At 44.4% G+C, this 16,043-nt stretch overlaps 1 protein-coding gene across 5 annotated transcripts; it reads right to left on the bottom strand.

The window, feature by feature from the left end:
* Positions 1 to 516: 516 nt before the first annotated feature.
* On the bottom strand, positions 517 to 6,178 carry LOC124006710 (monocarboxylate transporter 8-like). 5 transcript variants are annotated; one of them, XR_006833823.1, is made up of 7 exons: positions 5,706 to 6,178; positions 5,313 to 5,457; positions 4,685 to 5,150; positions 4,289 to 4,435; positions 3,221 to 3,449; positions 1,576 to 2,713; positions 517 to 710 (listed from the first exon to the last, which is right to left on the bottom strand). XR_006833823.1 is itself a non-coding variant. In XM_046316817.1 (6 exons), exons 1-6 carry the CDS (start codon positions 6,055 to 6,057, stop codon positions 2,451 to 2,453), a joined length of 1,602 nt encoding a protein of 533 aa, XP_046172773.1. In that variant the 5' UTR covers positions 6,058 to 6,178; the 3' UTR covers positions 1,499 to 2,450. The 5 variants fall into 5 exon arrangements, 3 of the variants coding, with proteins under 3 accessions (XP_046172773.1, XP_046172775.1, XP_046172774.1); XR_006833824.1 differs by having other exon boundaries at positions 1,627 to 2,713; XM_046316817.1 differs by lacking the exon at positions 517 to 710 and having other exon boundaries at positions 1,499 to 2,713.
* Between the last annotated feature and the right edge of the window lie 9,865 nt (positions 6,179 to 16,043).

Raw genomic sequence — 16,043 nt, 5'->3', positions numbered from 1 at the left:
TCAAAAAGGACATTTCTAAGTGACCCCAAACGTTTGAACGGTAGTGTATATATAGCGCATCTAGAAAAAAATATTCATTTGAATTTGGCTCTAGCTTTTGAACGGTTGGAGAACCAGGGGAAGGGACACAGGGGAACTCAAAAGCAGACTCGGATGAGGAAACAGGGATGAATGAATCAAAATATTTATTGTTACACAGAGAGATATGGAGTGCAGATCCGGGGAAGCTCGGATGAGTTGCAGAAAAACAGATGTGGAGACTGAGTTTGGAGTTGACTGAGTAGAACAGGGTAAACAGGTCCTGAGGGGAATCCAAGGTAGTGGTGGTGAGATGTGGAGACTGAGGTTGGAGTTGGCTGAGTAGAACAGGGTAAACAGGTCCTGAGGGGAATCCAAGGTAGTGGTGGTGAGATGTGGAGACTGAGGTTGGAGTTGGCTGAGTAGAACAGGGTAAACAGGTCCTGAGGGGAATCCAAGGTAGTGGTGGTGAGATGTGGAGACTGAGGTTGGAGTTGGCTGAGTAGAACAGGGTGAACAGGTCCTGAGGGGAATCCAAGGTAGTGGTGGTGAGATGTGGAGACTGAGGTTGGAGTTGGCTGAGTAGAACAGGGTAAACAGGTCCTGAGGGGAATCCAAGGTAGTGGCCGGTGAGTAAAATCCAGAGTAAGGTAGTTGGGTGGTGAGATGTGGAACAGGAGACAGAGTGGTAACTGCAATGAGAGGATAAACAGTGTCAGGCAGGGAAACTGGCTGGCTAGAATCATGAGCTGACTGAGCAGAGATTACAATCTGGCAGAGTGGAACTGGCAGGACTGAGTATTTGTAAAGGTCTTGATTATGGAACGAGTTGAAGCTGGTTCGGATCTGCTCCGACTCCAGCACACCTGTCTCCAACCACACAATCACACAGAGAGGGAGAGAAAGAGAGTGTAACTGCAGGTCAAGTAGACACCGGATAAACACCAGAGGGCGTAGCAGGAGCAGTTGTGACACCAATTACTGAAAGCTAACACTCATGAACCTGGGAATTTAACCCACTATCCTGGTATTGCAAACATGTATGCTCTATCAAGTGAACTACAGAGGACCACACTGATGCATTTCAATCACTCCAAAGAATATACTTCCTTCAGACTGAAATTTGGCATTACCTGATTTGACATATAGTATCTTTGTGCTATAAACTTTGGCAAAATGGCGAAAGGCCATATTTAATAGATTCCTAAAATGATTTGTACATATTTGTTTCTGATATATACGATATATAATAAAATAGCTTGATGGTCCATGTTAATAGTATCTAAAATATCATGTGTGAATCCATTTGACTTTGTGAACCCCCCAACTCCCTATGGGTATGACGGCTTTCTCATTGAGGTTGTTTCACAGAAGTGGCTACCTCAGAAATAGTAGTGACTGCCCCCGTCCTAAAGCCAACAATGTTAGAAAATCATATATGCAAATAGGTCATGGAGTACAAAGCTTATTCAGGATTCAATAACTTTAAACTGGTGGTTTAATGATGTTTATAACAAATGTCCCTTGGAATATCATGGAACAAGACTTCACTCATACATCTTATGGGATCTCTGACTTGTCAGTGTCTTCACCGCAGTGGCCTCTCACTTGGTTACTGTTGGCAACATTCTTGAGTTGTGGCAGCGATGGTGATGACCAGGGATGGGAGGGGACTATTAGTCAGGGCTGGTTGGGGGGAGCTGGTGACCAGGGATGGGAGGGGACTATTAGTCAGGGCTGGTTGGGGGAGCTGATGACCAGGGATGGGAGGGGACTATTAGTCAGGGCTGGTTGGGGGAGCTGGTGACCAGGGATGGGAGGGGACTATTAGTCAGGGCTGGTTGGGGGAGCTGATGACCAGGGATGGGAGGGGACTATTAGTCAGGGCTGGTTGGGGGAGCTGATGACCAGGGATGGGAGGGGACTATTAGTCAGGGCTGGTTGGGGGAGCTGGTGACCAGGGATGGGAGGGGACTATTAGTCAGGGCTGGTTGGGGGAGCTGGTGACCAGGGATGGGAGGGGACTATTAGTCAGGGCTGGTTGGGGGAGCTGGTGACCAGGGATAGGAGGGGACTATTAGTCAGGGCTGGTTGGGGGAGCTGGTGACCAGGGATGGGAGGGGACTATTAGTCAGGGCTGGTTGGGGGAGCTGGTGACCAGGGATGGGAGGGGACTATTAGTCAGGGCTGGTTGGGGGAGCTGGTGACCAGGGATGGGAGGGGACTATTAGTCAGGGCTGGTTGGGGGAGCTGGTGACCAGGGATGGGAGGGGACTATTAGTCAGGGCTGGTTGGGGGAGCTGGTGACCAGGGATGGGAGGGGACTATTAGTCAGGGCTGGTTGGGGGGGAGCTGGTGACCAGGGATGGGAGGGGACTATTAGTCAGGGCTGGTTGGGGGGGGAGCTGGTGACCAGGGATGGGAGGGGACTGTTAGTCCGAGCCAGGGGGGGATAGCTGGAGGTCGGGGCTGGTTGGGGGGGAGCTGGTGACCAGGGATGGGAGGGGAATGTTAGTCCGAGCCAGGGGTGATAGATGGAGGTCGGGGCTGGGTCTGGGGAGGGTTTCTTGCTGGCCCTCCAGCAGGCATTGATGAATATTCGGGACAAAGAAGAGTAGGACACCGCCGACCAAGGGAGGAACCCCAGCCAGGTAGAAGGCCATGTGGTAATCTCCAAAGTGGTCATGGAGTAGCCCTGCGAAGACACAAAACTCATTATCACACAGAGAGGCACCATTGAGGAGAACTTCAAGGTGATTCACACGGGCAGAAACATTAAACAATTTACAATAAGGCTCATGTGGATACAGTACTGATGATACTAATATATACTGAACAAAAATATAAACGCAACATGTGACAATTTCAAAGATTTTACTGAGTTACAGTCGATTTGAAATAAATCAATTAGGCCCTAATCTATGGAGTTCACATGACTGGGCAGGTATGCGGCCATGGGTGAGCCGGGAGTGCAGTTTTTCCCCACAAAAGGGCTTTATTACAGACAGAAATACTCATCAGCTCATGAAACATGGGACCACCACTTTACATGTTGTGTTCATATTTCTGGTCAGTGTATATCCAATTGATATGTAAGGGTTACACAAGGGATACAGGATAATAAAACAGTAATAATTTGTATCTGAGACAATGACACAGTGGTTAGTGGCCATTTGAATTACTATCCGAAAGGAGGTGAGACCTGCGAGGGGGGGTCCGGCGGTCATGGGGAGGGCCATTAGGCCCAACAGGTAGCCGATGGCCTGGGAGGCTCTCTGGGGGCCCACCAGTTCAAATGTCACAGGGGCCATGAGGGTGATGACGCAGCCGTCACACAGCCCTAGCAGTAGACACACTGCAACCAGCCCCTCAAACCTGACACACAGAGGGACCAGCATAGACGCCATGCCAAGCACCATGAAGGAGCCTGCCTGGAGGATGATGACAAGGACGGGGTTAAAGAGGTTTGTTCACCACTATTTCATTCTAATCCTGTTCAACATTTAGTTCTAAGCACAACCTCAGACTATTAGAGTGTACAGTCGCCACGCCATCCAGGGGAGGACTGTGTTCCTCTCTTATCTAGTCACGGTACTTCCTATGTCATGGAGTGTCAAACTCAATCAGCGTACATGCCATATTAAAAAAACACAAGGAATTCACGGGCCAGACATAACCTATTATGTTTGTTTTTACAAAAGAAAGTGCATAGAACTGGACATTGTTTTACTTGAAGAAATATGGCCCTTTATAATGTCTACATGATGCTGTATACAGCATTTTAATGAAAGACCCACACACTGTCTAAAAATAAGAATATTAATCTATGTATTTCAACACACAAGCCTAAGATCATCATGCGCAATGCCAATCGTCGGCTGGAGTGGTGTAAAGCTCGACGCCATTGGACTCTGGAGAAGTAGAAACGCGTTGTCTGGAGTGATGAATCACGCTTCACCATTTGGCAGTGCGATCGACGAATCTGGGTTTTGGGGTGAATTGGGGTGAATTGGAACGCCGACTGCGAGCCAGGCTTAATTACCCAACATCAGTGCACTAATGCTCTTGTTGCTGAATGGAATTAAGTCCCAGCAGCAATGTTCCAACATCTAGAGGAAAGCCTTCCCAGAAGAGTGGAAGCTGTTATAGCAGCAAATGTGGGACCAACTCCATATTAATGCCCATGACCTTGAAATGAGATGTTTGACAAGCAGGTGCCGACATACTTATTTTTGGTCATGTAGTGTATGTTCTGTTGGATGTGGTTTACCTGAAGGTAGATCTTGCATGCCCCATGGAGCAGGTCTCCCACCCTGCCAAACAGCAGGCGTCCTACGCAGGAGGTCACCCCGATACACACCAGGAGGACCCACTCCTTCACTGGCGTCTCCACAAACTGCTCCTCCACAAAACTCATCTGACAAGAGGCATCAATAGGATACACTGAATCACTGGCCAGGTATTGTCGAACAATCAATATTAACAAAAGGTAAGGCCAGAGTTGAAAAAGGGAATGTTTCCAAGTTCGTAGTGTAGCATTCAAGTTAAACGTGCATATGTCAGATCAATCGGAAATTACCTTCAAATGTCACGTGTTCTACAAAACGCCTCAGATTAAATCCCGTCCTAAATGATCAAAATGAAAACAATTACACAGCTAACTCACCAGGTAAATGTAGGGCACAAAGTTGCCCAGCATAGCCGTAGCCACCCCAAAAGCCCACACCCTGTAATTAGGGAGGTGAAACACTCCCAGGTTGCAGTACCTCCTGGTCTGTGTCAGGCCCTGCTGCCAGCCACTGCTCAGGTTGGCAGATGAAAGCTGGGCCGTGTTAGTGGACAAATTCCTGTGGTAAAGGCGTGAGCAGAAGGAGAATGCCAGGGCTGCCTGGATTAGCATGAGGGCACTGAGGATCTGAAAGGTGGTGCTGAGGCCCAGCGGTGTCCCCACCTCCTCCAGCACGGCAGGCAGGCTTATGGAGAAAACACTGCTGCCTGCCATCACCACCCCGTTGACCAGGCCGAGGCGCTGAGGGAAATAGTGTCCCAGGGTCACCAGAGAAGGCAAGAAGACAAAGGAGGAGCCACAGCCAAACAGAACCCCATAGGTGAAGTACCACAAACCTAACGACCTTGGAGACAAAATACACAGTGACAGCAGCACTATAATGAAAAGACTTCAAATTCTTGAAAATTCATTTAAAATATGTCACTAGGATATTCAGATTAACCCGTTTCCATTTGTACAGTAATTCATTGGAGAAAAGGTGCTAGAAAGAAGCATCCTAAGTTACATGGTGAATGAACTTGTCAGAAGTCCCAGGAAAGCCACAAGGGCCCCACAAATGGCCGTCACCCTGCAGCCAACGTGATCAGTGACAATACTGACCAGGGGGGAGCAGAGAAAGACCATACCCATGGCCAGAGCACCAACCCAGGCTGAGGAGAGTAATACAGCAATAACACAGTAATTAGATATTTTGCAGCAGAATCATAAACTGGATTGTGTGCGTGCATGTATGTGTGTGAATGGCCATTAATCTGTGCATAGCGGAGCGGCCCCACTGACGTCATGCTCTATCAATGTTTGGAGACGCACAAATGAAACAAATCAAAGTTCTAATCGATCAACTATTCAGAGTTGTCTGAACAATACTGTAGGTACACAAGCAAAACTGTCCCCTCACCTATTGCAAACTGAGAAACTTCATTATTTGAGTCCTCGTGAGCTTTAACAAGCATCATATGTATGATTCCAAAAGACTTCTGAATCCCAAAGATTGATCCATTGCACCAGGTGGCTGCCAGGACAACAAGCCAGACGAACCGTCCCTCTGGGAACCACTGCAGGTCGGGAGCTGAATCTGCATGGGCACATGTGACAATCTGAGATGATGAGTCCTTGTTCTCCTCTGTCTCACTGTCAGGACGACTGCCATCTCTTTTCATTTCTTCATGCTCGTAACATGATAAATATGTTCCTAAGGACTGTGAAAGGTCTGGATCAGGTTTCTCAGACTGTGATTTTTGGCTCTCCATCCTCTGAGATGCTGTCTCCAATTATCAGATTCCCCAACAACATTGTGTTAATATCCCTGCAGGATGTCTGAGCTTCCCAGCACGAACCAATGAACCAAATCAATGCTGTTGCATGTGGATCACAGAGGATGTGAGCAAAGAGTAAAGATAACAAGTGTTACGCTCAATCATTAACCACAATGAAGAAGCATCATGGTCATGGTCATATTTGACCTTTATTTAAGCAGGGAGTCACCATTGAGACCAGGGTCTCTTTCACAAGGGAGCACTGCATATACAATTTCATAGACAAAATACAAAAATCAAGTAAAATACAGCACAATACAAATATTAGTGCTGAGCCATTAGCGCTTTATGAGGTATGTTCGGTATCAGTTGGATTATTTAAAAAATAATCACAGTTTTCGACTTTTTTCGGACATTAGACGTGCTATGCATCATCTGGGTTGAATGCTGTAACAACACAGAATAAAACAATTAGGCCTAATACAAGTCCCATGTGGACGTGACTGCCCATGACGGCTTATTATTTATTAACCATCATTTATTCACATTACTTTACTTTAATAACATATTTCAGATGTGTATATTACTGAATTTATTATTCAATTCCAAGTTATCATCTCATCTCTATAGAGCTGCTGTCTATGCTGTCTGACAAAATCACTGTTTTAGTAGTTCTTCAAAGTAAATAAGGCTTTTATGACGGCTGAATACCAACTATCAATCACTTAGAACATGTATTGTCAAGTAGCGATATACCCCGAAGCAACTTTTCTCTATCCCTCTCGATTGCGAGTTCTCTCTGTCTCTGGACAAGTAGGCGCGCAATGGATTATGGTCAATCTAGTTAATGACCATGTTTTCTTCGCTAAACAACGTACAATATTGACCTGTTGGAAACTACAACTCCCTACTACATCACACAGTTTGGGCTTTATCCATTGAGAAACTGCAATGAATAAATGAAATAAATAAATAGCTCACAGAAGAAAGAAATGAACTAAATGGTATTCAAATAATAAACCGATGTCGGTTAATTAGTTGTTTAAAAAACCAGAATAACTACATTTCGGTTAATCGCTCAGCACTAACAAATACTCAAAAAAAGGTTTAGTCCAGGGTGGATTCATGTAATTTATAATCGAATTTGCTAATTGAATTTGACTGTGTAACTTTGATGCCTGACCCTGGTCTCTCTTTCTCATTCCCCTCGCTGAGCCCGGCCTCATGGGCATTTCACTTTCCCCTTTCCATGGACTGTTCCATTAGTCCCTCTTTGTGCTTGGCTTATCCAGAACACGGGTGTTTAGAGTATGTGATGAACCAAATAGGCTTGTAGTGTTGCGGTAGGGAGCTAACGCACTACAGTGGTAGAAAAAAGGTTTTGTTTATTGCTGCATTCAAAACAACTGGGAACTCAGAACTCTGACTTCAGTGCGTTCAAGACAACTGAGAACTCAGGAAAAAAATGACCACCGACTGGCAAAAATAGTTTTGAATTGTCGTATAACTTGGAATTCCAAGTCAGAAACTCAGGCATCTTTTTAGAGCGCCAATTTTCCAACCTGAAGATCACCTATGTCATGATTTGATCTTGTCCCCCCCCCAGAGTTCCCAGTTGTCTTGACAGCACCATTAAACAACAAGTATGGCATTGCACAATTACACAAGGACCACAGGTTGTGAAAAAAGTTATCTTCACAACAATTTAAGGATATATTTGCTGTCTCTGTACACTGAAGAGAGTTTAGAAAAGTTCAATTGAATTTTGGAGTGGAAAGGAGATGGTTCCTTAAAACAGAAAAGTGACTGGATGAAATCGGGTCGTTGGAGGAGATGCTGCTACCTAATGGGGAGGACAACAGTCCATGCGGATGACTGGACTATCTGTATGACAGATCCTTTCATAATCGGATTCAAGAATATTTCACTGTGTTAATTCATTGGGTAGGCAATATATATATATATATATATATACACGCTATTCAACGCAGTATTATTCCTAATAATTACTCTTCAGCTCTTGGAGTCTAGACTAGGCCTACAATAGCTTGTTGTACACTTATCTTATTTCAAGCATTTCATTTTCTACTACTAGCCTACCGCCTATCTAGGAGAGATTCCAGCTTTCTCTTGCTGAATGTAAAATACGGAAACCAAAAGAACTGGCTGTGAGTTTGAAAGGAGCAAAGGCAGTGATTTCAGCATGAAGCATTCCAAGCAGGACGTTTTAGCTCACATCACTGCAGTTTACAGCCCTGGCCAATAATAGTGTAGGCCTACTCACTAGATAACAATGACACATTCCTCATTGCACTGTGTTGTGGAAGCCTATAATTAGAATAATGTTGTCTAAAAACATAGGACTAATCAATAGTGGAGCTTTGCATGGCCGAGCCCCCAGGGACTGCAGAGTGCAGCCTGGAGGAACGCACAGATCTGCCATTTCATAAGATGTTCACTTTGTTTCCTTGCACTTTGACAGGTAAATATTTATAGACCTACTATTTAGCTAATGAGTGGCCTAAGAACTAGATAATATTTAACTTCTTCGGCTACACAACTCTGGCGCCTCTCTTCCAGTTGTTCCCGTGCGCAATAGGTTATAGCCTAGGTTAGGACAAGGACAATAGGCTATAGCCTAGGTTACGGACAATAGGCTATAGCCTAGGTTACGGACAATAGGCTATAGCCTAGGTTACGGACAATAGGCTATAGCCTAGGTTAGGCTACGGACAATAGGCTATAGCCTAGGTTAGGCTACGGACAACAGGCTATAGCCTAGGTTGGGCTACGGACAATAGGCTATAGCCTAAGTTACGGAGAATAGGCTATAGCCTAGGTTACGGACAATAGGCTATAGCCTAGGTTACAGACAATAGGCTATAGCCTAGGTTACGGACAATAGGCTATAGCCTAGGTTAGGCTATGGACAATAGGCTATAGCCTAGGTTAGGCTACGGACAACAGGCTATAGCCTAGGTTAGGCTACGGACAATAGGCTATAGCCTAGGTTACGGACAATAGGCTATAGCCTAGGTTACGGACAATAGGCTATAGCCTAAGTTACGGACAATAGGCTATTAACTTTCAGTTACTGGCCCAACACTCTAACCACTAGGGTACCTGCCGCCCCTTAAACTTAACCCCTAGCCTAGCCAATGTTAGCCAGCTAGCTAATGTTTGCCACCTAGCTAGAATTCATATGTTATGCAAATTCGTAACATATATCACATTTAGCAAATGTTCAACATATAATAAACAATTGTTATTCGTGACATGGACATCAACAAATTAATACATACTGTTAGAGTGGCGTAAATTCAAATCTGGTATCAGGATAAATATAACAATGAGTCTCTGATTGTATACTATGTATTTTTTATCAGCTAAGCAATAAATGGCAAATGCAACTTTCGTATATACGGGCTCACTATAATACCACGCAGGGCAGAACAGGGAACTGACAGGATGTATGTAAACAGCTGTTCATATACTGTGATAGGCCAACAGACGGGTTGGAACTATGTCTATCACAGTAGAGACTGAGCATGGTTTAGACTTGCTCAGGCTGGTCCCCGCCTCTTGGCGCTTCTTGGAGTCCTCCCTCCGTCGATGTATAGATTCTTACTGTTCTGGTATCGCAGACTAGTTATAACAGTTGCTCAGTTCCTGCTATTGTGTTGTTCAGTATTTTTCCATCTCAGTTAAACCTCGTGATGACCACCCCTCCCTATACCTGATTAACTACAACTTTGTAAGATACAGCAAGTCACACCATGTGCTCAATATTGTCACATACAAACACAAGTACAAAGCATCTGCTGGGCTGTTATCTACAGTTTTGCAACATGCAGGGCACACCATGTTACTCAGTTCTTGTCACACACACAAACAGGCAAGTAGATGTAGCAAGCAGTTGTTTCATCTCATGATGATGCTCAAATGCACAAATGCAGATACCTCACACAGCCAACATCAGATAATATTTAATCATATATATGGTAATGGCGATAATGTAAAACACAGAATCCCACAATCCCCCTTTTCACACCTAGGGTGTGAATAAAAATTAATCAATGAATCATATTACAGTTATAAAGTTTAAAATACCTTCATGTCCTCCATTCGATCCCACTATGTACTAGATTGGCTACCAGCCACTTAGGAACTTAAAACCCTCATGTCAAAAGAGAACAACAGCTCATTTAAAAACCGAATAAAAGAAAATGGTGTTAAATTTAAGTCCTCCTTTTGACACCCCCTAGGGTGTCACTCATTATCCTTTATTTCAGCGGTCCCAACATTGTAATATGTTAATAGCATTTAATTTAATGTATTATTAATTAAACATTATTATTATTATTTATTTTTTACAGAAAAACAGAAAATAAAAATCAAACAAGAAAAAAAGAAAAAAAAATCAACAAGTGATATATGCTTTCGTCTCCCCCATAACAGATACAACTTTGTTTATTGACATGTAAGATATAGGATAAAACTTTGCTCATGGAAAGCAGAGTAAAGCAGAGCAAAGCATTATTATCAACCATCTGGTCCTCTCAGCAACTCCTATCCTACACCAGGTGGGCTCCATGCCACCCAGGGACTCCAAACCTTCACAACAGGGAGAACAATCATACTGGAAAGAACTTATCATAAAACAAAGATGTAAAAGAAGGAACTGTGGTGGTGTAATATTTATTATACTACCTCACCCACAGCATACCAAAGATTTAAGAGTAGTCTTACATTCTGGTAAATGGTTTCTCCATAGTCAAGAAAAGGCATGGAATGTATTGTACAATCTGGTTCCTGCTATTTAGGGACAGGCCAGATCTATTTCTAAAACAGAAGCCCACACAGAAGCTCACTTTAAAGCTTAGCTTTTTAACTAGCTTAGTCAATCCAAAAGGCCAGATATTTATAGGAGGGAACCCGATCAATGGGAGAACCATCCAATAACTAAATATATATGTGGTCCATCTGAAACATTTGTGTGAGAATTAGAGAACCACATACACTGAGTATACAAACTTAAGAACACCTGCTCTTTCTATGACATAGACTGAATAGATGAACCCAGGTGAAAGCTATGATCCCTTGTTATCACTTATTAAATCCACTTCAATCAGTGTAGATGAAGAGGAGACAGGTTAAAGAAGGATTTAAGCCTTGAGACATTTTTTAATTTTATTTCACCAGGTAGGCCAGTTGAGAACAAGTTCTCATTGACAACTGGGACCTGGCCAAGATAAAGAAAAGCAGAGTGACAAAAAAAAAACAGTTACACATGGGATAAACAAATGTACAGTCAATAACACAACAGAAAAATCTATACACAGTGTGTGCAAATGCAGTAAGATCTTGGAGGTAAGGCAATAAATAGGCCATAGTGGTGAAATAATTACAATTGTGCAATTAAACACTGGAGTGATAGATGTGCAGAAGATGAATGTGCAAGTAGAGATACTGGTTGCAAAGGAGCAAAAACAAAACAATATGGGGATGAGGTAGTTGGGTGGGCTATTTACAGATGGGCTGTGTACAAGTGCAATGATCAGTAAGCTGCTCTGACAGCTAATGCTTAAAGCTAGAGGGAGATATAACACTGAAGCTTCAGTGATTTTTGCAATTCGTTCCAGTCATTGGCAGCAGAGAACTGGAAGAAAAGGCTGACCAAGGTAGGCTTCGGGGATGACCAGTAAAATAAACCTGCTGGAGCGCGTGCTACGGGTGCGTGCTGCTATGGTGACCAGTGAGCTGAGATAAGGTGGATACCTAACAAAGACTTATAGATGACCTAGAGACAGTGGATTTGGCGACGAATATGTAGCGAGGGCCAGCCAACGAGAGCATACAGGTCGCAGTGATGGGTAGTATATGGGGCGTTGGTGACAAAACAGATGGCACTATGATAGCAAATTGGATGCAGTCTGAGTAGAGTGTTGGAGGATATTTTGTAAATTACATGGCCGAAGTCAAGTATCGGTAGGATAGTCAATTTTACAAGGGTATGTTTGGCAGCATGAGTGAAGGAGGCTTTGTTGCGAAATAGGAAGCCGATTATAGATTTAATTTTGGATTGGAGATACTTAATGTGAGTTTAAGCTTTCCAATCTTTAGGGATCTCAGACGATATGAAAGAAAGAGGGGTTGCAACAATTGCAGCGGATCATTTTAGAAAGAGATGGTCCAGATTGTCTAGCCCAGCTGATTTGACAGGGGTCCAGATTTTGCAGCTCTTTCAGAACATCAGCTATCTGGATTTGGGTGAAGGAGAAATGGGGAAGGCTTGGGCAAGTTGCTGTGGGGGGTGCAGAGCTGTTGACCGGGGTAGGGGTAGCCAGGTGGAAAGCAATGCCAGCCGTAGAAAAATGCCTTTTGAAATTCTCGATTATCATAGATTTATTGGTGGTGACATTGTTTCCTAGCCTCAGTGCGGTGGGCAGCTGGGAGGAGGTGCTTTTATTCTCCATGGACTTTACAGTGTCTTAGAACTTTTTGGAGTTTGTGCTACAGAATGCAAATTTATGTTTGAAAAAGCTAGCCTTTGCTTTCCTAACTGTCTGTGTATATTGGTTCCTAACATCCCTGAAAAGCTGCATATCGCGGGGGCTATTTGATGCTAATGCAGTACGGCACAGGATGTTTTTGTGCTGGTCAAGGGCAGTCAGGTCTGGAGTGAACCAAGTGCAGTATCTGTTCTTAGTTCTACATTTTTTGAACAGGGCATGCTTATTTAAGATGGTGAGGAAAGCACTTAAAGAATAACCAGGCAACCTTTACTGACGGAATGAGGTCAATATCCTTCCAGGAGAGCCGGGCCAGGTCGATTAGAAAGGCCTGCTCGCTGAAGTGTTTTAGGGAGAGTTTGACAGTGATGAGGGGTGGTCGTTTGACCGTGGATCCATTACGGACGCAGGCAATGAGGCAGTGATCGCTGAGATCCTGGTTGAAGACAGCAGAGGTGTATTTAGAGGGCAGGTTGGTCAGGATGATATCTATGAGCGTGTCCGTGTTTACGGATTTAGGGTTGTGCCCGGTAGGTTCCTTGATAATATGTGTGAGAATGAGGGCATCTAGCTTAGATTGTAGGACGGCCGGGGCATATCCCAGTTTAGGTCACCTAACAGTACAAGCTCTGAAGATAAATCAGTGGCAATTAATTCACATATGGTGTCCAGGGCACAGCTGGAGGCTGAGGGGGGTCTATAACAGACGGCAACAGTGAGAGACTTATTTCTGGAGGGATGGGTTTTTAAAAGTAGAAGCTCAAACTGTTTGGGCACATACCTGGATAGCAAGACAGAACTCTGCAGGCTGTCTCTGCAGTAGATTTGCAACTCCACCCCCTTTGGCAGTTCTATCTTGGCGGAAAATGTTGTAGTTGGGGATGGAAATTTCTGAAATTCTGGTGGCCTCCCTAAGCCAGGATTCAGACATGGCTAGGACATCCGGGTTGGCGGAGTTTGCTAAAGCAGTGAATTAAAAACACGTAGGGAGGAGGCTTCGGATGTTAACATGCATGAAACCAAGGCTTTTACAGTTACAGAAGTCAACAAAAGATAGCCCCCAGTTCCACTCCAATTACCCAGGCGCTACAGGGCCTGGGTTCACCTCTACAACACCAGAGGAGAGGAACAGAGGATAAGCGTACGGCTAAAGGCTATAAGAACTGGTCGTCTAGTGCATTGGGGACAGAGAATAAAAGATTTCTGGGCATGGTAGAATATATTCAGGGCATAATATACAGATAATAGTATGGTAGGATGCAAGTACAGTGGACGTAAACCTAGGCGTTGAGTGATGATGAGAGAGGTTTCGTCTCTGGAGGCACCAGTTAAGCCAGGTGAGGTCTGCGCATGTGTGTGGGGTGGGACAAAAAGGGCGAAGGCATTTTGAGCAGGACTGAGGGCTCTACAGTGAAATAAAACACTAAGAACTAGCCAAGAAAGCAGTAGACAAGGCATAGACATTAGGCATAAAGCAAACACAGGTGTTGATCAGAAGATCTAAGACAACAACGGGTAAATGGCGATTAATAGGCAGAGCGGGTTAGTAAGGTACATACAGAACCTGAGTATGAGGCCAACAGGTAAATAAAATGAGGTACCGTGTTATTGAAACAGTCCAGGGGGCATTAGCTGCGTAGCTGAGTGATCATAGGGTCAAAAAGAGTAGTAATAGATGAGTCAGGTTGATGTTCGGTAGTCACTACTACGCTAGGCGAGCAGGGGACACAGCGTTCAGAAAAGCTAGCTGGCCTGGGCTAGTAGATGGTTCTTCGGCGACATCGCAACAGAATAGCCTGTTGAGATCCCCTCGGACGGTTACGTCGGTAGACCAGTCGTGATGGATCGGCGGGGCTCCGTGTCGGCAGTAAAAGGGTCCAGGCCAATTGGCAAATAGGTATTGTAGTTCAAGAATTGGCTGAAGGACCTCTTCGGCTAGCTGGGAGATGGGCCTAGCTCCAGGCAAACTGGTGCTTGCTTCGGGACAGAGACGTTAGCCAGGAGTAGCCACTCAGATAGCAGCTAGCTAACTAAGATGATCCGGTGTAATGGTCCAGAGCTTGCTGTAAGAATCCGGAGACGTGGTAGAGAAAGCAGTCAGATATGCTCTGGGGTGATATTGCGCTGTGCCGACTGGCAGGAATTGTCTGAGTTAACGGTGATGACCTCTAGCAGTGACTAATTGACTACTAGCTAATTAGCTGGCTAGATTCTGAGAAAGTGTAAAAAAATAGCAGATTCAAACCACATTGGGTGAGGAGGGTTGCAGAAGAGTATGTTCAGTTCGTAGATGGAGATTAAAAATATATAAAGAAAAATGATATATACACAGGATGGTACAAGACAAATAGATGTCTGACTGCTACGCCATCTTGGAAAACAAAACATGGATTGTGTATGTGTGCCATTCAGAGGGTGATTGGGCAAGAGAGCAGATTGAAGTGTCTTTGAATGAGTTATAGTAGTATGTGCCAGGTGCAGCAGTTTGTGTCAAGAACTGCAATGCTGCTGGGTTTTTCACACTCAGCAGTTTCCCGCCAGGAACAGTGCACGCTGACATGGTCACCAGGTGTACGGTGTTGCCTCCGACACATTGGTGGAGCTGACTTCCGGGTTAAATGGGCATTGTGTGTCAAAGAAAATCAGTGCGGCTTGGTTGGGTTGCGTTTCGGAGGATGCACGGCTCTCGACCTTCGCCTCCCCCATGTCCATACAGGAGTTGCAGAGATAAGACAAGACTAACTACCAATTGGATACAACAACAAAAAATAACTATGGTCCACCACCCAAAGGACATCCAGCCAACTTCACACAACTGTTGGAAGCATTGGAGTAAACATGGGCCAGGATTCCTGTGGAATGCTTTTGACACTAGACTTGACACCATCAGAAATCACAGTGTCCGATCTGACAGATAATCAAACCACATGCAAGAAAGCCTGATCCAGGCCTACTTCCGTGAGCCTTTGAATGAGAATGTAATGATCAACTGTGTCGAAGGGCTTGGAAAGGTCTACAAATAAGGCAGCACAATGGTTTTGATTATTTAAGCAATTTAACACATCTAGAACAAGCGTAGCAGCTGAAATAGTGCTATGTCCAGGTCTAAAACCAAACTGGTGTACATTTAACCTCAGCAAATAAAGAAACATCCCCTTTCAGGACCCTGTCTTTCAAAGATATTTCGTAAAAATCCAAATAACTTCACAGATCTTCATTGTAAAAGGATTTAAACACTTTCCCATGCTTGTTCAATGAACCATAAACAATTAATGAACATGCACCTGTGGAACGGTCATTAAGACACTAACAGCTTACAGACGGTATAAAGGTCACAGTTATGAAAACTTAGGACACCAAAGAGGCCTTTTCTACAGACTCTGAAACACACCAAAAGATGCCCAGGGTCCCTGCTCATCTGCATGAACGTGCCTTAGGCATGCTGCAAGGAGGCATGAGGACTGAAAT

The sequence above is a fragment of the Oncorhynchus gorbuscha genome, linkage group LG20 (genome assembly GCF_021184085.1).
Source record: "Oncorhynchus gorbuscha isolate QuinsamMale2020 ecotype Even-year linkage group LG20, OgorEven_v1.0, whole genome shotgun sequence".
Classification (NCBI taxonomy): domain Eukaryota; kingdom Metazoa; phylum Chordata; class Actinopteri; order Salmoniformes; family Salmonidae; genus Oncorhynchus; species Oncorhynchus gorbuscha.
Note: the sequence above shows the minus strand (reverse complement) of the source record. Positions and strands in the feature narration are given on the sequence as shown.

Excerpts from the sequence above, each read along its gene's own strand:
- LOC124006710 (XM_046316817.1), bottom strand. The coding sequence starts at position 6,057 with ATGGAGAGCCAAAAATCACAGTCTGAGAAACCTGATCCAGACCTTTCA. Across the intron at positions 4,436-4,684 it reads TTGTGCCCTACATTTACCTG|ATGAGTTTTGTGGAGGAGCA; the intron begins GTGAGTTAGCTG and ends GCCTCTTGTCAG. Across the intron at positions 3,450-4,288 it reads CATGCAAGATCTACCTTCAG|GCAGGCTCCTTCATGGTGCT; the intron begins GTAAACCACATC and ends ATCATCCTCCAG.